Source organism: Microtus oregoni, unplaced genomic scaffold, assembly GCF_018167655.1.
Source record: "Microtus oregoni isolate MIOR12 unplaced genomic scaffold, Mior012 000000F_ref0000247, whole genome shotgun sequence".
NCBI classification, from domain to species: Eukaryota; Metazoa; Chordata; class Mammalia; order Rodentia; family Cricetidae; genus Microtus; species Microtus oregoni.
In genome coordinates, this window is record NW_024543059.1 from 11015033 (window position 1) to 11042568 (window position 27536).

General features: G+C 36.8%; 2 protein-coding genes across 2 annotated transcripts; one reads left to right on the forward strand and one right to left on the reverse strand.

Moving 5' to 3' along the window:
• The first annotated feature begins 5696 nt into the window (after positions 1-5696).
• Positions 5697-17991, forward strand: LOC121446630 (vomeronasal type-2 receptor 116-like). The gene is made up of 6 exons (XM_041649387.1): positions 5697-5893; positions 9409-9688; positions 10059-10859; positions 11563-11790; positions 14541-14664; positions 17072-17991. Exons 1-6 carry the CDS (start codon positions 5700-5702, stop codon positions 17989-17991), a joined length of 2547 nt encoding a protein of 848 aa, XP_041505321.1. The 5' UTR covers positions 5697-5699.
• A 4113-nt stretch (positions 17992-22104) lies between these two features.
• LOC121453651 (olfactory receptor 5V1-like) lies at positions 22105-23052 on the reverse strand. The gene has a single exon (XM_041660581.1). It carries the CDS (start codon positions 23050-23052, stop codon positions 22105-22107), a length of 948 nt encoding a protein of 315 aa, XP_041516515.1.
• Positions 23053-27536: the final 4484 nt, after the last annotated feature.

Consider the following 27536-nt stretch of genomic DNA (forward strand, 5'->3'; position numbering starts at 1 on the left):
CCAAAAAAAGCCCAGGACCAGATGGTTTCAATGCAGAATTCTACCAGATCTTCCAAGAAGATCTAATACCTATACTCCTTAATGTATTCCACAATAGAAACAGAAGGGTCATTACCAAACTCCTTTTATGAAGCCACAATTACTCTGATACCAAAACCACTCAAAGACTCAACCAGGAAAGAGAACTACAGGCCAATCTCACTCATGAATATCGACGCAAAAATCCTCAACAAAATACTGGCAAATCGAATCCAAGAACACATCCGAAAAATTATCCATTATGATCAAGTAGGCTTCATTCCTGAGATGCAGGGCTGGTTCAACATACGAAAATCTATCAATGTAATCCAGCATATAAATAAACTGAAAGAAAAAAACCATATGATCATTTCATTAGATGCTGAAAAAGCATTTGACAAAATTCAACATCCATTTATGTTAAAAGTCTTGGAGAGATTAGGGATACAAGGGTCATACCTAAATATAATAAAAGCTATATACAGCAAGCCGACAGCTAACATCAAATTAAACGGAGAGAAACTCAAAGCCATCCCACTTAACTCAGGAACACGACAAGGCTGTCCACTCTCCCCATACCTCTTCAATATAGTGCTTGAAGTTCTAGCAATAGCAATAAGACGACATAATGGAATCAAGGGGATTCGAATTGGAAAGGAAGAAGTTAAACTTTCGTTATTTGCAGATGATATGATAGTGTACATAAGCGACCCCCAAAACTCCACCAAAGAACTTATACAGCTGATAAACAGCTTTAGTAATGTGGCAGGATACAAGATCAACTCCAAAAAATCAGTCGCCCTCTTATACACAAAGGATATGGAAGCAGAGAGGGAAATCAGAGAAGCTTCACCATTCACAATAGCCAAAAACAGCATAAAATATCTTGGGGTACATCTAACCAAGGAAGTGAAAGATCTATTTGACAAGAACTTTAAGGCATTGAAGAAAGAAATTGAAGAGGATACCAAAAAATGGATGGACCTCCCTTGCTCTTGGATTGGGAGGATCAACATAGTAAAAATGGCAATTCTACCAAAGGCAATTTATAGATTCAATGCAATCCCCATCAAGATCCCATCAAAATTCTTCACAGATCTGGAGAGGACAATAATCAACTTTATATGGAAAAACAAAAAACCCAGGATAGCCAAAACAATCCTATACAATAAAGGATCTTCTGGAGGCATTACCATCCCTGACTTCAAACTCTATTACAGAGCTACAGTAATGAAAACAGTGTGGTACTGGCATAAAAACAGAGAAGTCGACCAATGGAATCGTATAGAAGACCCGGATTTTATCCCACAAACCTATGAACACCTGATTTTCGATAAAGGAGCTAAAAGTATACAATGGAAGAAAGAAAGCATCTTCAACAAATGGTGCTGGCACAACTGGATGTCATCTTGTAGAAGAATGAAAATAGACCCTTATCTATCACCGTGCACAAAACTCAAGTCCAAATGGATTAAAGACCTCAATATCAGCCCGAACACACTGAACCTGATAGAAGAGAAAGTGGGAAGTACCCTACAGGAGCTGGGCACAGGAGATCGCTTCCTATGTATAACCCCAGAAGCACAGACATTAAGGGCAACATTGAATAAATGGGACCTACTGAAACTGAGAAGCTTCTGTAAAGCAAAGGACATAGTCAATAAGACACAAAGGCAACCTACTGATTGGGAGAAGATCTTCACCAACCCCACAACAGACAAAGGTCTGATCTCCAAAATATATAAAGAACTCAAGAAACTAGACTTTAAAATGCTAATTAACCCAATTAAAAAATGGGGCACTGAACTGAACAGAGAATTCTCAGCAGAGGAAGTTCAAATGGCCAAAAGACACTTAAAGTCGTGCTCAACTTCCTTAGCAATCAGGGAAATGCAAATCAAAACAACTTTGAGATATCATCTTACACCTGTCAGAATGGCTAAAGTCAAAAACACCAAGGATAACCTTTGCTGGAGAGGCTGTGGAGGAACGGGTACCCTCATCCATTGCTGATGGGAATGCAATCTTGTGCAACCACTGTGGAAGTCAGTGTTTCGGTTTCTCAGGAAATTCGGGATCAACTTACCCCTGGACCCAGCAATACCACTCCTGGGAATATACCCAAGAGATGCTCTATCATATGACAAAAGCATTTATTCAACTATGTTCATAGCAGTATTATTTGTAATAGCCAGAACCTGGAAACAACCTAGATGCCCTTCAATGGAAGAATGGATGAAGAAAGTATGGAATATATACACGCTAGAGTACTACGCTGCGGTAAAAAACAATGACTTCTCGAATTTTGCATGCAAATGGATGGAAATAGAAAACACTATCCTGAGTGAGGTGTCCCAGACCCAAAAAGATGAACATGGGATGTACTCGCTCATAATTGGTTTCTAGCCATAAATTAGGGCCACGGAGTCTACAATAGGTGAACCTAAAGAAGCTAAGTAAGAAGGTGAACCCAAGGAAAAACATATAGTTATCCTCTTGGCTAAGGGAAGTAGACCAAATTGCCGGTGAGAAAATTAGGATCTTGGGGGTGGGGTGGGATGGGGGTAAGGGGAGATGGGGAGAGAAAAGGTAGAAGGGAAGGAGGGGGGACTTGGGGAATCAGGAGAATTGGGATAAAGGAAAGGTGGATAGGGGAGCACGGAACCACAATTCTTAGTTAAGGGAACCACTTTAGGGTGAGCAAGAGATTTGACCCTAGAGGGGCTCCCAAGTGCCCAACATGAGGTTCCCAGTTAGTTCCTTGGGCAGCTGAGGATTGGGAACCTGAAATGACCCTATCCTAGAGCAATACTGACGAATATCTTGCATATCATCATAGAACCTTCATCTGGTGATGGATGGAGACAGAGACAGAGACCCACACTGGAGCACTGGACTGAGCTCCCAAGGTCCCAATGAGGAGCAGAAGGAGGGAGAACATGAGCAAAGAAGTCGGGACCACGAGGCGTGCACCCACCCACTGAGACAGTGGAGCTGATCTACTGGGAGCTCACCAAGGCCAGCTGGACTGTGACCGAAAAAGCATGGGATAAAACCGGACTCTCTGAACATGGCGAACAATGAGGGCTGATGAGACGCCAAGGACAATGGCACGGGGTTTTGATCCTACTTAATGTGCTGGCTTTGTGGAAGCCTAGCCAGTTTGGATGTTCACCTTCCTAGATATGGACGGAGGGGGGAGGACCTAGGACTTACCACAGGGCAGGGAACCCGGACTGCTCTGTGGACTGGAGAGGGAGGGGGAGAGGAGTGGGGGGAGGGGTAGAAGGGTGGGAGGAGGGGGAGAAGGGTGGGAGGAGGGGGAGGGAAATGGGAGGCTGGGAGGAAGTGGAAACTTGTTTTTTGTTTATGTTTTTTTTTTCTTCTTTTCTTAATAAAAAAAATTAAAAAAAATTAAAAAAAAATTTCTGGAAATTATTTTGCGTTTTTCCCCATGTGATACTTTCTGAGATATTTAATAAAAGAGAGACCAAAGCCTTTGGATAAGGATAGAGAAACACAGGCACAGATTGACAACAAAGAGATAGACATCAGACAGATTGAGTGACAAAATACCACTTGGTCAGGCACAGATTCAAACTCATGTAACAGATAGGCAGATGAATGAAAAAAGGATCACGGAAAGAAGTAGAGAAGTTTAATCTGGGTTGGTCCTTGGTTAAGCTATACCAAAGAAAGGTGTTTTTAATTTCTTTTCCTTACTGCTAACCATTCACATTTTTGGTCTATCAGTAATGTATTAAGACCTTTGAGGCACAAGATTGGATGTTCTGGGTTGAATCACCTCAAAACAAAAGCAATTGCTTTGCATTAGGGTATCTTTCTCAAGCATCCCATATTAATGTAAGAAATAAGTTCATTTAAGACCTATCAATGCACTATCTTATTTGCAATATATATTCTGTATTGCTATTATGACACAAAATTTCTTACTGGAAAATTAAATTAGCAGACGCTGGATAGATGGCTCCCTGCTTAAAAACATTACCTGCTTTTCCAAAGGTCCTGTGTTCAATCCCCAACAACCATATGGTGGCTCACAACCATCTGTAGTAAGACTTGGTGTCCTCTTCACGGAGAGACCTGATCAGTCATCCTTAGCAACTTAGACCATGAAATCCAATATGAACAAGTTCAATAGAACTGCCATGTACTGGCTGCCCATAAATTTTTCAGCATTTCCAGGGAGAAATTTAATTTTCATTTACAATCATTTAATCCATAAATTATAGAACTAATCCCCAGCAAGCATTCTTTTCGAATATAAACATTCAAATGCAAGAAATTGTCAGGGACCAGCTTCAACAAAAATACCATTTACCAGGACAGGAGCATGGCAAATAGAAAAGTTAGTGAAGAATATGAAAATGCAAGAAAAAACAATAAAACAGAAAACATAGAAGAGTATTGGGAGGGAGTTCCAGTAAATACAGAAATTCAAATGCATTTAATTTTTCATAAAGTTTTGTACCCAAATGCAACAAGGGGAAGAAGACAGAAGACTACAATAACATGATATAAAGGACAACTTGAACAGTTACTGGTTTCAATACTTCACGCATTCAGGCAATTAATCCATGAGGAAAACATTCTGTGGTTTAGACAGCGAACCCACCATAGACCAAGTTTCATGAAGGCAGCCACTCCCAAGGGTAAACCTCCTATTACAAAAGAAAGAACAGAAATATGCACTGACAACCTGACTGTTGTTCAGGGTGGAGAGGATCTGCCTGTATGGGCCACCTTAATGTCAAAAAGACCAAGTAACCACACCCTGGATCACCATGTGTAACCCTTGTTGTTGTCAACAATTTTGAGCAACATCAAGCTCTCTGACCTTCAGACAAGATGGAAACAGTGTCACATATTTGGGCCTCCAAAAGAAATCAGTGTCATAAATGAAGATCCATGTTGATGACAAAATACACATTATTGAGAACTGAGGTCTTAGTCATGTATTAGGACTCTAATATGCAATAACTTTCTAGCCTTGATATTCAGATAGTATTGACCGGTTCTTGATTTGTAATTTTGACTGCATTTCTAACACATGTGACTGTGTGCATTAGCAGGCAGTCAGATGTGTGTGAATCATAAGTGCATGCTCCATTGACATAGGACAACACATATGCAATACTATTTCCAACCATGAACATTATTGTTTATATTGCCTGTATGTCTATAACAAGACCTCTCTAGGAATAGCTATTCCTTACATTTTATCTCAAAAACTGCTTTGAATATGTTCTGGAATCCAAACATTCAAATGGGAATTAGAGAATTGTGTTGGCGAACAAGGCTTTTTAGCAAATTTTCCCAAGAGAAATCATATCTGGAGCCTTCATGTGCACTGAAACAGATGGAACGATGAGGGATATGGAGGGAAAGGTAATTCTTGTAAACAAAACTATTATGCCTTTTTTTGTCACCTGAACATAGGAACTCAGATGCAGGGCCTCAGGCCAGGAATGCTAAAGAATCCCCAGAGATGAACAATGGGCTGAAAAACACTACAGAGAGAAGTACAGGCACTCTTTAGTAGAATCTGCAGTGATAAAAAGAGACACCTGGATACGGGCAGGCATAATTGATACATGGGTTTCTGTCTGACTCTTCATGCTGCACTTCCCTCACGCTCCTAACCTAGAGACTTGACAAAGATGCTCTCTTTGATCTTTGTCCTTTTGGTCCTGAATCTTTCCCTCGTTTTCTGCAGTTTAACTGACCCCAAGTGCTTCATGAGAATCAAGAAGAACAACAAAGAGCTAGATATAGAGGAGCATTGTTTCTTTTCTATTTATACAGAGGATGGGCATGTGAAGAATAACGATTTCACTGAGAATCTAAATGAGAAGTAAGTACATCTGTGATTCATTAATTGTAGTTAAGTATGGGAGATATTGTATTCTCTGGGTACTGAGAGGAATAGTATTTGTTTGTAGAGACATGCACCTGCACCTATCTGGTGATTGAAGAAACTTCTCTGAAGTCTACTGGACAAGACACCCGTCTATAAATTCAGCATAATATCATGAGGAAATACTTTTTCAGTAATGTTTGGTTCCACCTTGGTCTCTGGGTTAACCAGTCTCCAAGTCCTGGAAATTCAGACAGTGTAGGACATGGACTCCCTCTCGTGGCCTGGAAGTCCTTTTAAACTATACATTGGTTGTCTACTCCCACAAATTCTGTGCTGCCATTGTCTGAGTGCATATTCCAGGCAGGAATGGTGAGATGTGGGACGATTTATCATTGGGTTAGGGTCTGGTGTTATCTTGCAGTAGCCTCCATGGTACCGTCGTTCACCAAAGAGACTAGAATATAGAAGAAAAGAATCATTGAAGGGCCCAGTTAAGCTCTCCATGTTCAATGAGCTTTGGGTCTGTTGTTTTGGGCAATAGGGAGACAGTCTGTTTTCAGAGAGCAAACTTCTGTCTTAGCAACGTCCTGGGTTGTTTTTTGATCTCCATAGGAACCCATCAAGCAAAATTTCAAGCAAATACAACACAATTCCACAACTGGTAACCTTTTCTGGATACAAACAGGGCCTTTGTGCAATCCATATTCTACCTTATAGGGATTCCACAATAGAGTAACCCTCAAAGATATCAAGAAGTTTCCACTCTACCTTTCCCAAAGCAACCAAAAAGAGTTCCAGCTGTTAATCCCTGAACTCTCTCCTTCCATCCCTATACCCTGACCTTATCCTTCCCACTCCAATCACCAACCTGACCCCATTCAAGTCAAACTATTCTATTTCCCGTTCCCAAGGGAGAACCATGAGTTGTATAAATGGGTATTGAGGTAGATTCCCAACTTTCTGAAAAACTGCCATAATTATTTTCACAGTAGCTGTACAAGTTTCACCTGCAACCACCAATGGAAGAGTATTTGCCTTGCCACGTGTCATTCCCAGAATGTTCTTTACTTAGCCATCCAGACACATTGACACTTGAAATTGCAGGCTCTATTATTACATATTTACATAGCTTAAGATCAGAGAAGTGCAAGAAATTTAATTTTTCCTTATGTAAGAGTAATAAAGAAAATGGTAAGGCAAATATATTCAATATAGATTCCTGTTTTTCTCTTTCTACCAATAAAAAGTAATGTCTTCATATAGAGACTGACTCATGGATGCATGCATTCCTCAGTTATAGAAAATTGTTATGTGGTCCTTGCCATTTCCTTGATTTTCATAATATACACATATGTTCATTACAGAGGGAGATAGTATCTCTGAGCTGCAAACAATGTTTCCAAACCAGTGTGTTCTCTTCTTCTTATATTCTGCCTATACAGCAGAGCTTACTTCATGGCTAATCAACATTGTTTATTCAGCAGTATTTTATGCTGAATAAATATTTTATAATATTTTATGTTTCTATGTTTCTTATCAAGATTATTTACTTACTTTCACAGTTGATATTCATACTCCATTGGATGTTTGCTTGGTAAAAAATATATTTTTTATTCTGTTGCCTGCGACTCTGTCTGAAACGCGGTTTCTTTGCCATATAAAATCTTTGAAGTTTCATGAGATCCTACTAATTTATTGTTATTGTTTTGGGGCTGCAGGTCTCCTGTCAAAAAAATCCTTTTGCCTTACAAATGAATTCAAGACTATTTCACTGCCTTCTATTTCATCAGAGTTAGTGTATCTGGTCTTAATCTGAGGTCCTATATTCGTTTAGAGTTGAGTATTGTGAGGGGTGAGAGTTATAGATATTTTTGTGTTCTACTCCATGCAGCTACCCCTTTGGCCAACACCATTTATTGAAGATGCTTTTTATTTTTTCCAGTGTGTATTTCTAGTTTCTTTATCCAAAAGTAGTTGTCCATAGGTGTATGGACTTCTGTAGTGGTCCTCAATTCCATTCTATTAATCAACATTTTTTGTGAAAATATGTTGCTGTTTTTTTTAAAATAGCTATGTAGTACAATGTAAGATTAGGGATAGTGGTATCCTCAATAGTTATTTCAATATCTAGGATTGTTTAAGCTGTCCTGGTTTTTTTTCTGTTCCTTATGAAGCTAAAAATTCTTTGAAGATGTAAAAGAGTTAATTTATAAACAATGTCCTATATTATTTGAAACATGAATCTTTAACAGAATGGTAATAATAGTGGGTTAATAAAGAACTCAATTTTAAAAGCACATATCAGTCTCCAATATAGAATGGCAAGGACCTAGAAAATGTGGAATAATTTCAGATCTTTATTAAAAAAAAATAAGAAAACTGTAAAAAATACAAGAATAATACACAGCACAATAAAAGTTTTTAAGCATGAGAAACAGAAAAGTAGAGGGAGCATATATTATTCAGAATTAAGTACCAGCCACATGTGATATCTTGTTATTTGAACATTTACTATAGCCAGAAAGCAGTGCAGAAAATACAGTAAATGAGGCAAAAACAAACATAGTAATCCACCAAATGCTGAAATGGTTCATTATTGTTAAATAAGATTATGAAACTATACAAAAATTATATGAATGCAATTAGACCAGTTAAATATGTAAATGAAAGACAAAATCTAAAGTGAATATGTTAGAGTTGTACCATATCACAACAAATCTGAAAGGACTAGAATCCAACGACGAGTCTCTGATAACCATCTATGAACAAAGAATGAAATACATCGGTACCATCTAAGGGTCCACGTGAGTGTACTGTTCATTCCTCTCAGAAAAAGCTGTAGTTATACCCAATTTTATATCATCCAATACTGCAAAGTCTCAAATAGAGAATAAAAGGAAAACTGTGTGGATGCACCGAGGAAGAGTAATAATGATCATGCTCTTTGCGTTACCTATGAATATGCTAGAAACTTCAGAGCTTTGGACACAGAACGATTTGTCCACATGTTCTCTATGCCCATAACAACATCATGCCATTGGTCAGTACTGCCTCTGTGTAAAAGAGTATAACTACCTTGATAGTAGATGATACAGATGTATTGCAAATATGTTATGTAAAAGAATTACAGTACACATGTATGAGCATATTCAATGTCGATCAATGTACATCAATTCATGGAATTAATAAAATTCCATGGACTGCATAAAGACTCTCTCATGGTGTTCAGCAAAAAAAAAAGGATGAATCTATAGAAAACTTCAAAATGACAGAATCCCATTGTTAGAAAAAAAGAACGCACCAAGCCAAAGAAACAAACATAAAAAACATATGATCTTTATATTCCTCTCCATGTCTCACATCAAAATAGACCACAATACAAGGACTTGTGTATATCACCCTAGCAATGGGTCAAGAAAAGATAATTCAGTGCTGAACCCACACTGAGTGTAATTAAGATTATCATGTTTGGAACCTAATCTCTCGTGATTACTGTGCTCTGATTTCAGGTTGACACCTAACAACATCAACTTGATTTTCTCTCTTTATTTTGCCATGGAAGAAATCAATAGGAATCCTCAAATTTTACCCAACATTTCTCTGCTAGCTACCATTAAATGTAATGTGTTTGTTGATCACATAAAATCTATTTCATCTTCAAAAAGAAGTGAATACTTTCCTAACTACTACTGCTCAGAAGAGAGAAGATATTTAATTACACTTACAGGACCACGGTGGCGAGAATCTGCCAAATTTGGGTTCCGCCTCTACTTTTCTAGAACTCCAGAGGTAAGCCTGAGTGGATTAGTTTTAATGAAATATTTTCCCTTCAGGCTGATATTCTGGGTACAAATGGTGATGGGAAGACAGAGATTGGGTTTATGCATTTTCTGCTTCATAAAGCATAAATACTCAAACACTATGGGAAACACTTTATAAGAAATGGACATGGGAGGAAGCAAAAAATGTGAAACATTTTTCAAAACTCTAAATCTATAATAGTTTAGACAATCACCAAAAAATTGATATGATTTTAATAATTAAATGAAAAATTCACAATTTCTAGCTCTCCTAGCATTTGCTTAGCACACATAGATCTTAGACTGAGTGTCATGCTTCCATCTTCTTTACACTGTTGCTTATGGTCTATGTCTTTCAGCTTTACTATGGGTATTTTCATCCTCACCTGAATGCCCATGAACAATTTCCTCATCTCTACCAGATATCGCCCAAGGACACATCTCTAGCACTGGCCATGGTGTCCCTAGTGATTCACTTCAGATGGAACTGGGTGGGAATGGTCATTTCAGATGATGATCTTGGAACTCAGTTTCTTTCTGAATGGAGAGGAGTGATGAAAAGAAAAAACGTCTGCTTAGCTTTTGTGGCTATTATCCCACTGAGTATAGAGTTATACATTAAAATGTTTAGGAAAAATTATAACAAGGTCATGACATCGTCAGCAAAAGTAGTGATTGTTTATGGAGACAGAGATACTTATATGCCATTAAACTTTTGGATGTGGAAACCTCTAAATATTCAGAGAATCTGGGTCAGTGTGCCAAAATTTGATATGTTCATTGAAGGAGATTTCATGCTTAACTCCCCTGATGGGATTCTCATTTTCTCTCATCAGCATTCTGAGATGTCTGGTTTTAAACAATTCCTGCAGACAGTGCATCCTTTAAACTATAGTGATGAAATTTCTCTTGTAAAACTATGGTGGACTTATTTTAAATGTGCTTTACCATCATCTAATTGTAACAAACTGAAGAACTGTCCAACAAGAACCCTATTGAAATGGTTATTTAGGACACCGTTTGGAATGTCCATGAGTGATACAGCTTATAACTTATACAATGCAGTGTATGCTGTGGCTCACACACTCCATGAGATGCTTCTGCAAGTAGACACATGGCCAAAGAATGCTGGTAAGAAGCTGGAACTTGACTCCTGGAAGGTAATGTGTCTTATACAGAAAGGCATGAATGTCACAGAGATGGTGTTCTTAAAAGGAACCACAAGGTCCAAATCTATGCAAATAAGGAATCTTTTTCCTGAGTTCATATGTGTCTTTAACCTAGCATGGCATATAAGGCAAATCATGTTAGTGTCACAAAATATCATACAGTTAACACTGGCACCCAAGTCAGCATTTTACAATCTTAGTCAAGAATTTTTTTCAGCGGTTTTAACCATACAGTTTTTTACATTTGAAAAGAAATATTTTCTCACGAAAATATTAAATGGCAATAGTAGAATGCCTACCCTTTGATGTGATCAAAAAGTTTCTTATCAATGTAGTGAAATAAGATAATATAAATATAAAATGGCTTTGCCATTTTTTACCAACTAAGGATTTCAATTCCCTAGGTCATGATTAAATAACACTGTTAGTAGAAAGAAGTTGAGAATGCGCAACTACATTTCAGGCATACAATTCAGATGTGCATGTTTTAAGGTATCAACTGAAGGAAGAAATATGTATTTTTAAAGCATAGGGAATCTTTCCATATACATGGAATATCTTCTTTTTTATTACTAAGTACTTTTAATAAAGTTATATTTTAGAAGAGGTTAAGGAAATTAGGGTCATTAAAATATTTTATTTTCCTTCCTAATATGTTAGCATAGTTATGACTAAAATGACAAATGTGTTTTAGATGTTCTCTCTTCTGAAGAACATACGATTTGAAAATCCTGCTGGAGACCTGGTGACCATGAACCAGAAAGTAAAACTGGATACAGAATATGACATTTTCTACATCATGGATTTTCCACCAAATTTTGGACTTAAGATGAAATTAGGAAAGTTTTCCAGTCATTTTCCAAATTATCAACAGTTATATATGTCTGATGAAATGATAGAATGGGCTACAGGTTTTAGACAGGTGAGTTGTTCCTAATTCTAACGATTTACGTGTGCCAAAAATACCTAAAATCGCAAGGTTTGCTCATGCTTCCTCATGGAATAAAGCATTTTATCATGTGTTAACAAAATATAAATGACCAAACCTTCATATTTATTTTATAAAGTAGTAAAATTTTATTCTAATTTTTATTGAAGATTGGATCTTTTCTCATACAATAAACTGATTATAGATCACACTCTCAATTTCTCCATCTCCTTACTCCTCTCCAGGTCTACTCCCTTTGTGTCTCTCAGTAGGAAATACAGGATTCTTAGATATAAAAAACAAGCACAGTAAAACTAGATACAATAAAATCAAGGAGAAACTATTATATTGAAGTTGGTCATGTCAACCCAACAGGAAAAAAGAGTCCCATGAGTTAGAACAAGAATAGAGACCACCTATTCTCACAGTGAGGTGTCTCACCAAAACTCGAACATAATATTTTAATATATATACAGAGGCTCTTTTACAGACCCATGCAGGCCCTGTATTTCTTGCTTCCGTCCTTTTGAGCTCACATGTGTCTTCCTTCATGATTCAGAAAGTCTGCTCCTGTTATCCTCTATCTCCTCTGGCTCTGAGAAGTTTTCTATTTCCACGTCTACAGGATTCCTTGAACTCAAAGGGGAGAAATCTGGGGGAGACTTCCAACTTAGACCCTCCACATACTACATGGCTGTAGTTTCTGCATCAGCCCTGAACTCCTGTTGGTGGAAGTATCTTTGCTGATGACTGGTTGAGGGACTGATCTGAAAATATAACAAAACATCATTAAGAATCATGTTATTGATTTTGTTTTTATACCAATGAGTATTTGTTCTCTGTTCTTTCCAGTCTCTGGCTCATAGTTACCCAAGCTGTGTTAGGTATGAATTACTTCCCATAGAGTGGATAAAGGTCAAACCAAACATTGGTTTCTACTGTTATGAATTCTGTGCCACTATGACCCTGCCATATTTGTTGGCAGGATAGATTTTAGGTCAAATGTTTTGTAGGCTGGTTTGTCCTTTGTGTATATACCCCAAAGCTGTATGGCTGGTCTAGAGATGGACTTGGTCTCATCTTTCTGGGAAACTCACATTTTGTTTTCCATGCTGTATGTATAATTAGCACTCTCACCAGCAGTGGAGGGGTGTTCCTCTTGTTCCACGTCCTCACGAGCATGAGATATTACTTGTGCGATTAAATTTAGCTAATCTGAAAGGTATAGGATGAATCTCAAAGTAGTTCTGATTGGCTTTTCCTGATAGATAAGGATATTGAACATTTATTTAAGTGTTTCACAGCCTTTTGAGATTCTGTATTGAGAATTCTTTGTTTAAATCAATTTCACAATTTTAAATCGAATTTCTGTTATTTTATTGATTGAGTTTCTTTTATAATTTCAATATTAGTCCTCTTTCACATTTCAAGTTGATTTTAAAACCCTTTTTAAATTCTAGAGACTTTCTTCTGTCTTATGAAGATGGATTTTTTCCTTATATTCATGTTTTAGTTTAAAAATGTCTCATTTATTAATTGTTAATCTTAGCCCTGCATTTTCAGTGTTCTATTTAGAAGTCATCTCATTTGCCAATGCATCCAAGGATGCTCCTCATTTTCTCGTCTTTCAGGTTCATTGTATCCGGCTTGATGTTGAGGTCTTTGATCCACCTAGACTTCAAATTTGTTCTGGAATAATCATGGTTCTATTTGCGTTTGGGTGCATGAAGACATCAAAGTGGACCAACACCATTTGTTTAAGATTTTGTCTCATTTCCTGTGTTTTTATGATTTCTCTGTCAAAACATAGGTCTAAACTTATGTCTGATCCTCACTTAAATTTCACCAATCAGCATTCTGTTTTTATGACAATAACATATGGTTTAAATTATTACAACACTGTAGCACAACTTGAAATCATGGATGGCGATGCTTTCTTTGCTTTTTTGTAATTCAAGATTGGGTTAGGTCTCTTGAGGTTATTATTTATTCACGTGAGGTTAAGACTTGTCCTTTCAAGGTTTGTAAAGAATTGTGTTGGAATTTCTATTGGGAATGCATTAAAAATTTAGATTGTTCTTGTAGGATGTCCACTTTTACTATGTTTACCTTACCAATTCATGAGCATGGGAGCACTTTCCATCTTCTGAATTTGTCTTCAGTTGCTTTCTCCAAAGATTGAAGTTTTTATCACAGAAGTATTTCCCTTGCTTGCCTAGAGTTTACTCAAGATATATTATACTATTATGAAGATATTGTGAAAAGTGTTTTTCCTGAGTACTTTCTGCTCAAAATTTGTATCCATGAGAGATATTTTTAAGTTAATGTTGTATGTAGCCTCTTACATAATATTGTATGTAGCTGAAAATATTTATTACCTGTACGGGTTCCCTGGTAGACTTTTTAATGCAATCTGTTTTATCAAGGCATACCTGTATAGTTCAGGACTGGGATATAGGAATGAATTAGAAAATGGAGGTTAGAAAGCAATAGTTTGTGAAATCCATGGCAGATGTGGGAAGGGGGAGTAAGGCTGCAACAGGTGTTCTAGTGCAGTGCTAGGAGAATCCTGTGGAACTGCTTTTGGGATAAAAGAGACACAGAAAAGACATGAAAATTATGTTTCATAATTGTATACATGTCTGTAAAAGGTTTTTTTTTTCAGTTACTCCACAGCGTCAATCAATGCTGCTTTTCCCATATGAGTTATACTCAATTTATAAAATGTATGTGATTTACCGTAGACTCCGCCCTCGATATGCAGTATGCCTTGCCGTCCAGGACTAAGAAAATTCCCTCAAGAGGGGAGGGCTATCTGCTGTTTTGATTGCAACCCGTGTCCTGAAAATGAAATTTCAAACATGACAAGTAAGAATACACTTTACCAAAATAATCAACAGATTGTTTACATTCTGCATTATTTATACAATTCTCAAAGAGACCTTCAGGGATAAGGAAGAGGAAACCCTCATTACAAAGTCAGAAGAAATAATAACACTGCAATTTGGAAAACTATACTACCTATATTAAACTATACTGCTCATGAACTTTATTTTCTCTCATCATTCTAGAAGCAGGGACGTATTTTTCCTTAATCATTACTTTTGAGTAATAAGCATTACTATAGCATCTCACCTTCATCTTAGAATTCAGCATATTGCATTAAAATATACTTACTTTCCACTTTTATTAATGATATAGTTGCTACACATCTGCCTTACTTAGGGTTTCTATCGCTGTGAAAAGACCACAGCCACGGAAAATCTTATAAAAGAAAAAGCATAATTGGGATGGCTTACAGTTCAGAAGTTTAGTCCATTATCATCATGTTAGGACAAAAAGCATGTAGGCAGACATGGTGCTCGATAGGACATAATATTCAAGAAGCTGAGACTTCTTCATTTTGATCTGAAGGTAACAGGAAGTGAGTTGGGTATCACACTGAGCTAGGTCAAAGGAGAGCTCAAAAACCACTCCTCAGTGACACAGCTCCACCACCAAGTCCACAACTACTCCAAAAACCCATCCTTCTCACAAGTGCCACTTTCTATGAGATTATGGGGCCAGTTGTATTCAAACTACCACAGCATCCACATTTTCCAACGCTAATCAATGTCTCTGACAGGAAATGAATGCTTGGTACTGTTGTATCATACTTTAGAAACATGTGTTTTTATCATGGGCTATGGTAGATCAATACAGTTATTGGTAAGATTCATTTTCATTATATCCTAGTACACACATGAGTTTGGATGCCAAAATTTTGATCTCTGAATTAAACTTTTTTTATTGGAATGACCATAACATGTATTCATGGACAATATTCATTTCAGAGTTAAACCAAAATGCAAATGGTTTCATATGATTTAGACACAAGGATTGTGAAGATAAAGTACATAATTTATATTACACGAAATATTAAACACACTTGGTTACAGAAACCAGTGAAACATTCAAGAATATAAACCAATTGCAGAGAATAAAGTATGCAAAATAAATTAATAAATATATATTGATTCCAATGATTCTTTAGCATATATAAGAAGTTGAATTAAAATATAAGTTTAGTGAACTTTGTGTTGATTGAATACATGGATGCTAAATCAAATTCTATTAAACTCCCCCTTGTTCCTATATGTACTTCTAAGGGCTTCAAAATACAATATTTTAAAATACATTATAATTTTCAAATGGATAGATAGAGTTGAAGTATTTTGATACTTTTATTCACTAGTTTAGGAAACACTGTTTTTCACAATCAGAGAGAATATATAAACAGAAAGAGAATGTACACCCATCAGTTTAGTGACTCAGTAATAGTAAGACACCATCACTTCCAGTTTGATCCACTGTCTCAATGTAATTGAAGAAAACTGAATATATTAGGCTGTAAATTACACAGACACAGCTGTAAGGAATGCCTCAGCCCCTACCCATTATTATCTTTAAAAATTATGGTCTTGAGATTAGAAAATTATCTTGAGCATAATGCTTCTCCATGACGTCTACACTGCTGGGAATATTGTGTAGTTGAATCTCACAGAAATCAGCAAAACTGGCAAATAATATGCCTTACCAAAATTAATGTATTGAAACATAAACCAAAGGTGATCTTTTGCCATGTAGAGAATTTAGGTGGTAACTTGTTCATGCTATCTCTGCCTTGCTTGACATTATCAGTGCCTTTATTGCTTGCTTTCATGGCTGAACTTTTTGTTACCCAAATATCATCTGTTGGTGTGCTCTTCTCTGTGGAAGACAGTCTCTCCCATTTTCAGTATTCCTTAGTTGCCTGTAGTTCTCTGCATAGGGCTTTTGTCTGATGCTCTTTCTCAAGTCCAATTTGTCAGTCTCTTGTTCTTGGTCAAGACCAAACTTGAAGTTCAGAGATCTACCATAACATGCAAAGAAACTGCTCATTCTAAGTTCATGTTCTGCATAATATTCAAAATTACAAATAGCAACAGTATAATTCCATGATTGAACTTACCAAACTATGTTGTTTTAGAAACATGAATATGATATAACAACACTTCATTATTTGGGAAAAATATCAAAGACTCTTGAGTCTGTAAGATAAATACGAACTAAGCCTTTCATAAAAATAATAATCATTTTAAATTCAGATTAAATTTTACGATAAACTACATTTAAATTTTCTTACACAGAAAGAGGTAATAATAGTTGAGCTATGATTTTCCAAAGCATTAGTTTAGCATAACTAGTCCCTCATAGAGAAAAATGAAAATTGATAATAACGCCCTTCCTCTACTAGATATGGATGAATGTGTGAAGTGTCCACATGATCAGTATGCCAACAAAAATCAAACTCACTGCCTCCAAAAAGTTGTGAGCTTTCTGGCCTATGAAGATCCCTTGGGAATGTCTCTGACCTGCGTGGCTCTATGCTTCTCAGCCCTTACAGCTTCTGTACTGTATGTCTTCTTGAAGCACCAGGACACACCCATTGTCAAGGCAAATAACAGAGCTCTCAGCTATGTCCTACTCATCTCCCTCATCTTTTGCTTTCTCTGTCCCTTGCTCTACATTGGCCATCCAGACACACCCACCTGTATAATGCAGCAGACCACATTTGCAATTGTGTTCACTGTGGCCACCTCTACTGTCTTGGCAAAGACGATTACTGTAGTGTTGGCATTCAAGGTCACTGCTCCAGAAAGAAGGATGAGGTCACTGCTCATATCAGGGGCACCTAATTTCATCATCCCCATATGCACCGTGATCCAAATGATTCTCTGTGGAGTCTGGTTAGGAACTTCTCCTCCGTTTGTTAATACTGATGTGCATATGGAACATGGCCACATCATTATTGTTTGCAACAAAGGATCAGTAATTTTCTTCTACTTTGTCCTGGGATACCTGGGGTCTCTCGCCCTAGTGAGTTTCGTTGTAGCTTTCCTGGCTAGGAATCTACCGGACACATTCAATGAAGCAAAGTTCCTGACGTTCAGCATGCTGGTGTTCTGTAGTGTTTGGATCACCTTCCTCACTGTCTATCACAGCACCAAAGGCAAGGCTCTGGTGGCTGTGGAGGTCTTCTGTATCTTGGCCTCAAGTGCAGGACTATTTCTTTGCATTTTTGCTCCAAAATGCTACATTATTTTGTTAAGACCACAGATAAATTCTTTTCACAAGTTCAGAGTCACAAATGATAAAGCTGAATATATTCATTAAATTTATCTAGCTTATTAAAAACTGCAAACGCATCCACAAGATGACAAAGTTGCTATCTACTCACTAAATATTGAAAACATATTAAGATTTTGCTGTAAAATGTAGAAAAAAGCTGTGTAATAAAGTTTTAACATATGATATCAGTTCTATGAACCATACCTTCTACTAGCCTTTTCTTATTGTCATATTTGAGGGACTGGGTGCTTCTCATTTAGTTTGTGCTAAAATGTTGGTACAATATTGGAATTTTTAAGTTCAGATAACCTAGATAATCTATTAAGTGATCTAAATAGAGAGATCCTTCTAGGAGCTTAGATTAGAGATAGAGGAGAGGCAAAATTAATACTGATTAATTTATAAAACTGGGTGTTTTGTTCACTTTCTTTTTGTTTATTTTTGTTTTGCTTTTGTTTGTCAAGACAGGGTTTTTCTGAGCTTTCGAGCCTCATGGAACTATCTCTTACAGACCAGGCAATCTTTAAACTCAAATAGATCTGCCTGGTCTCTGGAATTAAAGACATGTGGCATAACAGTCCAGCTTGTATTCATTTTTCTAAACATGGTTATGGCTAACAACGATCGTGTTTACTGGGACCACATTATCATTTACAGCCCTCTAGCTGTCAACAGTATGTAAGTTTATAGTAACATTATTTATGACAATAAAGGGGTTTGACTGGAAGTGTGCCATAATTATTGTATTTAATACTCAATAATTTACTAAGAATTTATAAATATTTTGTAAATTCTTGACATAAATGATATTGGGTCTTTAAAGAAAGTCAGAGTGATTTCCTTGAAAAAAAATCTTGTGAGAGGAATAAAATATTGGGAAAATTCCAGATATGGTGATAATCCTTGGGAAATAACACTTTTGGAAGGAGTTGTTGGACAATGTATGTCACTAGTAGGCACCCCAAGGAAGACCTGTGTCTAGTTCCGGAACTTTACAAAGTAAAGGGAATAATGTTAAGAATGTGATAGGGATTTGGAGTCCCAAATGTTTTCATATGGTCCTGAATTTTATTGTCTGAGAAAACTTTCTCTGAGAATATGCAACACACACATAAGACAGTGGACCCACAACAGCTAAAAAAATATAGATAGCATGAAAGTGCAATTTTATGACCCAATAAGTTTTTGGAGTTACTTACAGGAATGTGGGTGAAGAGTTACTTACAGAGAAAGAAATAACTCAACACAATCCACCCAATAAAGGAGACAGCTGACAGAACTGGGAACCTGGACTACACTTATCAGCCTGCAAGCAGATCTAATGGTTGGAGAGGGAGGAGTTAGTCCAGATGATGCTTGTCTTAATCTCTTGCAGGCAGCTTTCCTGGTTTCTACTTCAAGGCAGTTGGTCTGATTTTAGAGCCTACTTTTCGAAACTTACCCTCTGGGAGCCCTTTTTGCAGCTCTGCATCTATTTGTCTGAGGACAACACCCAGTTGTTAATGTCAACTGGGGTGGGTAGTGGACTAGTGAATCTGAGCAGTTTCTAGGATCTACTGAAGCTATTTTGAGCTGTTTACCTTACTTCTTGAGGAGATTTCCACAGGTTAGGAAGTTTTAATCTCAGGGAAACCACTAGACAACACCCTGCCGCTTCCTCTGCCTCTTGAATTTAAACACTCCTTGCTCTGCGATGATCCCTGAGCCTTGGAGGAGTAATGCCATGAAAACTCCCTAGAATTTACAAGAATGACCCTATTCATGGCTCCTAGTAATGCCAGATATGGAACCTGAATCAGCCTTCTGTAAACAAACAAGGCTACCAGTGATGGGGCATGGACACCAACCAGGTCATATAACCTTTGGACTACCCCTCGTCCTGTCTGCAAGACATGCTGGGGTGATGGTGGTGAAGAATTTGTAGAAGTAGCCAAACAATAACTGGTCTAACCTGATGCCGAATTCATAAAGATATCCCATTCCCAACACTGGCTGAATGGACAAAAAATAGAGGCTGGATAACCCAGACACTTAGTATAGAAACAAATATGACTGGGAAAATGTCAATAAAATTATTTCCACTGATATTCTGACATACTTGTAGATTAGTGCCTAGTCCAATCATCATCAGACAGGTCTCATCTAGCAAGTGATTGGAATAGATGCAGAGATCCATGGCCAAACATTAGGAGGAGCTCAGGGACCATTCCTGAAGATAAGGGAGCAAAGACTGTAGAAGCCAAGGGGATTAGGATACCAGTAGAACACAATCAATAGCATCAACTAAGCTGGGCTCTTAGTGGCTCACAGAGACTGAAGTGGCAATCATGGAATCTGTATCAGTCTATACCAGGTCTTCTGCATATATGTTATGTTTCTTAGCTTGGTGTTTTGTGAGAATCCTAACAGTGGGAGTAGGGATGTCTCTGACTCTTCTGTAGGCTCTTGGGACCCTTTTCTTCATTCTGGGCTGCCTCAATCAGCTCTAATATCAGGGTTTGCACTTAGTCTTATTGTAACTAGTGTCACTGAGTTCAGTTTATATCCCTGGGAGAACTGTTCTTTTCTAAAGGGAAATAGAGGTGGAATAGATATCAGAAGAGAACTGGGAGGGGAAATTGTGAGTGAGATGTATTACATGGGAGAAGAATAAAGAAAAACGGGGCTAGAGAGATGGCACAGTGGTTAGAAACATGAACCATTCTCCCAAAGGACCTTGGTTGGATTCCTAGCACCCATATAGCTGTGATCCAACACACTCGTACAGACATACATGCAGGCAAACGACCAATGTGCATAAGAATAAAAATAAATTTAAAAAAGAAAACAAGCAAAAATTAAATACTACACATAATTGCTTTTGAAGATTTCAGAAAAAGGGGTATTTACACATGGTTTGTTAATTTGGATACTCTTTATTCAGTAATGTTTTTAAATAATCAAAACAGAACAATTATATAAATAAAAAAATCTCATATATAAATATTTAGTAAAAATACTTGAAATTAAAGTAGAATAAATGTCTGCTCTTTCATGTTGAGCAAGATATAATACAAGAGTCAAATGATGAGATCAAATTGTGTGTTTAACAGATGAATAGTAAAGATTCATTGACATAAATATACCATGAAACAGGTTCTACAGTAAACACATAAATATCATGTGTTACAACATGAATGGATGCAGATAATTAAACTCAATAAAGTATTCTGATAACAGAAGGATCAATGCTAAAAGCTATAACTGACACATGGAATTAAAGGGAATTGCACTGGAGACAAAAGAATTTCATTATCAGATTGTAGAGATGTGGAGACAACAGGTAATCGGTGACGTGAGAGCATAGATATTCATATTCTCAGGAGAAACAGTATTTTTCTTCAATAATTTTTATTTCAAAGTATGTTGAATGCAGTACATAATAATAAATGTGTATTTCTTAGTTTACATAAATCTCAGGAAAATGATGATTAGTATTATTTAATTATATGGAAAGTGTTAATGAACAATAACACTACGTTGTCTCACTTAAATCTTTTTAATTGTAAAAATAAAAGCAGCAAATTTTTCAAATGAGGATCTGTAGTTACATGAATAAATATAGATTACAAACAAAAATAAAAACGAATATATAAGAAGACACGTAAATACAACTGTAGGCATGCATGTTCATATAAATGTTGATATAGATAAAGCAGCAACAGATGTAAAGTTATTTCAGATGGCCCAATAAATTTATTCAATCCCAAAATTTTTAATTTTGGTTTACAAATTTTTGCTTCTAAGACTAGACAGAGGGGTTAGAGTAAAGAGTGCTTGCTGCCATTACAAAGGATGTCAATTCTGATTCCAGCATCCACATGGCAGTTCACAAACATCTGTAACTACAGGTCTAGGAGATCCAACATTCCCTTAATGTCCCCACAGGTATCAAGAACACAGTTGTGTACAAGAACATGTGCAGGAAAAACAATCATAAAAACAATGGCAAAATTAAAAAAGTCTTTTAAAAAAATTTTTAATTTCTAGTATATACAGGTGTATGAAAAATTATATTTGCAGTTACATGTATATACAATCAATCCCTGTTTGTGTACACGTTCTACTTAGTATATGCTTCTATGCATTTGTTCTAGGGAAACGGTGACAATTCTTACATCATGTTTTTTGTAAATATATCCTAAAATGTAAAACTTTTCTGAGTGCTCCTTTGACTTCTGTGTTTCTCAGGCTGTAGATAATGGGGTTTAACATGGGGGTAATGACCCCATACAGCATAGAGATGAGTCTGTCTCTGGCAGGAGAGTGTTGACTGGAGGACGGTCGGATATAGGTAAATATTGTTGTGCCATAGAACAAGAAGACGACAAGAAGATGAGAAGCACAGGTGGAGAAAGCTTTGCGCTTCCCTTCTACTGACTGGATCTTTAGGATGGTGGACACGATGTATGTGTAGGAGATCAAAGTGATCAGAAAAGCACCAACACCAAAGATACTGCCCATCAATAAAATAAGAATTTCTGCAATGAAGGTGGATGAGCAGGACAGGGCCACCACAGGGGGGATATCACAGTAGTACTGGTTTACTCGATTGGACTTGCAGAAAGATAAGCTGAAGGTTGCCATTGTATGCATGAAAGAATTCAGAAACCCAGCTGCCCAGGTCCCCACCAGCATCTGCACACAGCGAACCGTGGTCATGATGAGGGAATAACGCAGAGGGAAGCATATGGCCACATACCGGTCATAAGCCATCACAGCCAGCAAGAAAACTTCAGTCCCAGCTAGGGCCACCAGGAAATAGAGCTGCAAAGCACACCCAACAAAGGAAATGCTGTGATCTTCAGTCAAGAGATTGTTGAGCATTTTGGGGACAGTGGTTGACGGACAGAATATGTCCAGCAGGGACAGATTGGCCAACAGGTAATACATGGGAGTTTGGAGCTTTCTCTCAGTCACTATGGCCAAGAGGATGGCCCCGTTTCCCAGCAAAGTGATCTGATAGATGATGATAAAGGCCACAAAGAGGGGATAGCGCACCTGAGGGAGATCAGAGAGCCCTATGAGGATGAACTGAGTCACTGTGGTAAGATTGTAGGCATCCATGTCCTCTCTTAAAGGGAATTTCTAAGGGAAATAAAAGAAAAAAAACTCAGATTAGAGTGAATAGCAGGTAACTCATGGACAATAGAAATATCAGACTAATGGTGAATTAATAATAATGAATTAATAATTAAGGTTTTAAGTTCTTAACATTTCTGCCTAAAATATAACTAGTCACAGTCTTTCTTAAAATACTTATCTTTTGTTCCCAACCTTTAGAAATATGTAAAAGCATATTTCCATTATAGACATTAGCAACCTTCAATTATGTAATTTTGTTCATGAAAGATGATGATTTCTAACATCTCCATAGAAATTTATTTCATTTAGTCTCATATTAATATCCATAATTTTAGGTACACTTTCAAGTTAAATTAATAGAGTACAGAATAGGTGTGTCATGTACTCATTGTATATTTTATTGTTATTGTATAATTATCATAACAAAAATACTAGGAGTTAATAGATATGTGGAAAATCAAGTCAATATTAGGGTAAAGAATATAAAAGAATGGCAATTTCTTCCTTAAACCAAGTATCTCTACTTGGAAGTAATAAATGCAAAAATGTTCTTATGACTTTAAAATCCGTATGTGTAAGATATAATTACTAGCATTAACTTAATTGGATGCACAATAACAATGTTAAGCAGACTGTCTGGAAGAACCCAGTTGGACACATGGAAATGCAAATTGTTGGCACTTTAAAATGGTTTTTTTCTTTAGTGTCAATATTTGGAAATTCTTATATAAAACCTGATTAAAATAAAATAAAGAGGAATATTCTACAATCCTATCCATTTTTGCTTAAAAACAATAAATATTTTCTTTGGTCAGTGAAAATGCATAAGGCAAATAATGCAAGTTATATGTAATGATTTTTATTCACGAAGGGGTTGAAGGATTTTTCCCTTCACGTTTTCCTAGGTAACACGTAAATAAAGACTATCAAGATTCCTGGGAGTGCCTAACAAAGTAGTTATAGTGGTATGTGACTTTAATTCCTATATCAAAAGGCTAAGACAAGGGTAATTTGAATTTGAAGTCACCCTGAACTACAAAGCAAGGCCTTGATTCAAAACAAAGCAAGTTAAGAAGAAGTCCTGAAGGAATAACTTTTTTTTCTACTGAAGCAAGAGCAGTTATGGAAAATTTTTTTAATAAAATAATTTTAATTAATGATCTCTTAAAATCATAAAATATAACAAAGAAATTTACTATAAAAATAAATAAATGTGTATGCCATTATGCAACTGAAGGGTGGTTAATGAACGAATAACAACGATTAAAACAAAGCTGTGCCATATTAGTTCTTAATCTCCCAAATGCTCACAACCCTGCAAGAATGCTAAACTGTTGACAACTGAGTACAATTAGTCTCTGAGAACAGCAAGAAGGTGTAAGTATATAAAGATGACACCTTTTTTCACAAGAGTAGTAATGTCTTCAGAGTAAATTCCACTTTATACAAGTAATTACCTTTATTTTCACTCACATAAAAATTGACCCTTTAAAAGGGGCTGTAATATATTCATCAACAGCATTCTTATTAATAAATATCCCCAGTTGGTTCCCAAATTATATGACAAATATATGCCCATTGTACCTGAAATCACAATGCTCCTACATTTTACACTTAACTTTTTGAACATATTCAATGAAACACATGGACTTGATATATACGGTACAGAACTTGTTCATGTGGAGACAGTGCTTGAATTCATCTCAACAACCTCCTCTTCCAAATTCAAACATAAATAAATATTAAGCATTTTTGAATGAATTAGGAGTGTGCCATGTTTCCCATCATACATATCTCAAGAAGAGTTCATGCAGCACACAGTGGACAGATGTGTAATTTTTACACCAGAGATTCTGAGAATCACGCATGAAATGCGCTCCATGTGCTTTAATTTGTTCATGATATAATGTATGATCATTAATGGGAATTGGCATGTATAGATAGCGTTCACCATCTGTTAGAAATATCCCAGAATTCACACTTTCTTACTATCAGTCTCCCTTACCAGTTTTAATATAGTAAATGCCAGCTACATGAAGCTTTTCTCTTCAGAAAATATCCAAACTTCTGTTATAGAGAGAACACAGTTAGTTGTTAATTAAGCAAAAAATAAAACACAAGCCTTAAAACTTAGCATAATTAAAACTGTATTTGATTTATTGCAGCAACATTAGTGAAATAGGCAAATTTTGCTTTAAAAGTAGGTCACATTGGCATTAAAAAGAATTCAGCAAGTTTAAGCAAATGACCTGCTCACAAGTTACATCAGTAGAGAAAAGCAAACTCACCGCTTGAATGTAAGACTCAAATGAGCGGTTAGTACATAATTTATACCACTCGTGAATATCCTTGGGGAGTCATGATAATAAGAACTTAAGAGAGACTATGCACATTACTATCAACCTATCAACGGGATTGCATAGCTAATTAATTTTATGTAAACTATAAAATAATTCTATGGTACAAGAGTCATATTTTGGTTTCTTGTTATGGTTCAGAAAAATGTATTCAACCCCTGTATGTGGTCAAAGATGAAAATAAAATATAATTTCATAAACTAACTCAAACAATTATTTTATATTTAAAAAACTCAATTGAGTTGTTTTAACATAAACTAAAGAAATGACAACTCAGTTTTCCAATGTACCAGTGTAAAAAAGTTGCACATGTCTTGTAGAATTGATGTAAAACAAAATATTTTACACTAATCATGACACCAGACAGCTGCAAAGAATAAGTGTAAGCCAATCATTGCTTCAAAATATAATTATATTATCAAATTTTCTTAAATATGTCTTTTCGTTGTTGAGTGAAAATTTTTCATTTTATGCAGACAGTGTGTCTTGTGGAAGGTATGCGCCATCCACATGAACATTAAACAGTTCATCTCCAGTGTGGATAGAACCACAACTGATCCAAACACACACCATGCTGCTTTCCTCCTGATAACACCATGAAATTATGGATGTGGATGACTGCCTACCAGACTGGTAAGATAGCTAGATAGAAGCTACGGAGGCAGCTCAGCAGTTCAGAGCACTTTTTGCTCTTACAGAGGATCCGACTTCAGTGCCCAACACCCGTAAGAGAGCGCAAAACCATCTGTAACTCTAGTTCCAGGGAATTTGGTGCCTTCTTCTGACCTTCATTGGCACCAGGTACACACATGGTATACATACACACATGCAGGCAAAACACTCATATATATGAAATAAAACCTACATTTTTTTTTTTTTATTTTTCGAGACAGGGTTTCTCCGTAGCTTTTGGTTCCTGTCCTGGAACTAGCTCTTGTAGACCAGGCTGGCCTCGAACTCACAAAACCTACATTTTTTAAATGATAGTACATAGGGGGCTGGAGAGATGGCTCAGTAGTTAAGAGCATTGCCTGCTCTTCCAAAGGTCCTGAGTTCAGTTCCCAGCAACCACATGGTGGCTTACAACCATCTGTAAAGAGGTCTGGCGCCCTCTTCTGGCCTTCAGGCATACAGACAGAATATTGTATACATAATAAATAAATAAATAAATTATACATAATAAATAAATATTTTAAAAAAATGATAGTACATAAAGGTTTTATCTTTTCAAGCCACCACAGTATCCAAGACTGAACATACTGTTATCTGGCTAGATGATCATGCCATCAGGTTGCCATCAAATTATTTGTTCATACCAATAGAGCTATACTGATGTCAGCTTTAGTCACAAAGCTTATTTTTCAATGGGCAGAAGTCAATGGGGAAATTCCCAAAGTCCTACGGATAAAAGACTAAGTTCTCAGTCCTAAATAGTATATTAATATTAACTCTATCACTACCACCAAGTCTCAGGGAGCATAATGGAAGAGACAGAGCAAACATCAGAACCAAATAACAGGATAGAGGGAGTATTATGTGGTTTTGCTTCCTGAAGGTAACATAGTTGTGGAAATAATAAATTCACAGCATTGTCTCAGTGTGTGGGTGCATCCCTCGCGGTCCTGAGTTCCTTGCTCGTGCTCTCTCTCCTTCTGCTCCTGATTTGGACCTTGAGATTTCTGTCCAGTGCTCCAATGTCTCTGTCTCTGTCTCCTTTCGTCGCCTGATGAAGATTAATATTCAGGAGGATGCCTATATGTTTTTCTTTGGGTTCTCCTTCTTATTTAGCTTCTCTAGGATCACTAATTATAGGCTCAAAGTCCTTTATTTATGGATAGAGGGGATGTTCTATCGGGAACTCACCAAGGCCAGCTGGCCTGGGTGTGAAAAAGCATGGGATAAAACCGGACTCACTGAACATAGCAGACAATGAGGACTGCTGAGAACTCAAGAACAATGGCAATGGGTTTTTGATCCTACTGCACGAACTGGCTTTGTGGGAGCCTAGGCAGTTTGGATGCTCACCTTACTAGACCTGGATGAAGTTGGGTGGTCCTTGGACTTCCCACAGGGCAGGGAACCCTGATGGCTCTTTGGGCTGATGAGGGA

Bases quoted from the DNA above. Each gene is read 5' to 3' on its own strand.
- LOC121453651 (XM_041660581.1), bottom strand. From the start codon at position 23,052: ATGGATGCCTACAATCTTACCACAGTGACTCAGTTCATCCTCATAGGG.
- LOC121446630 (XM_041649387.1), top strand. From the start codon at position 5,700: ATGCTCTCTTTGATCTTTGTCCTTTTGGTCCTGAATCTTTCCCTCGTT. The intron at 10,860-11,562 runs GTAATGTGTCTT...AATGTGTTTTAG, and splicing joins TGGAACTTGACTCCTGGAAG to ATGTTCTCTCTTCTGAAGAA. The intron at 11,791-14,540 runs GTGAGTTGTTCC...GATTTACCGTAG, and splicing joins GGGCTACAGGTTTTAGACAG to ACTCCGCCCTCGATATGCAG.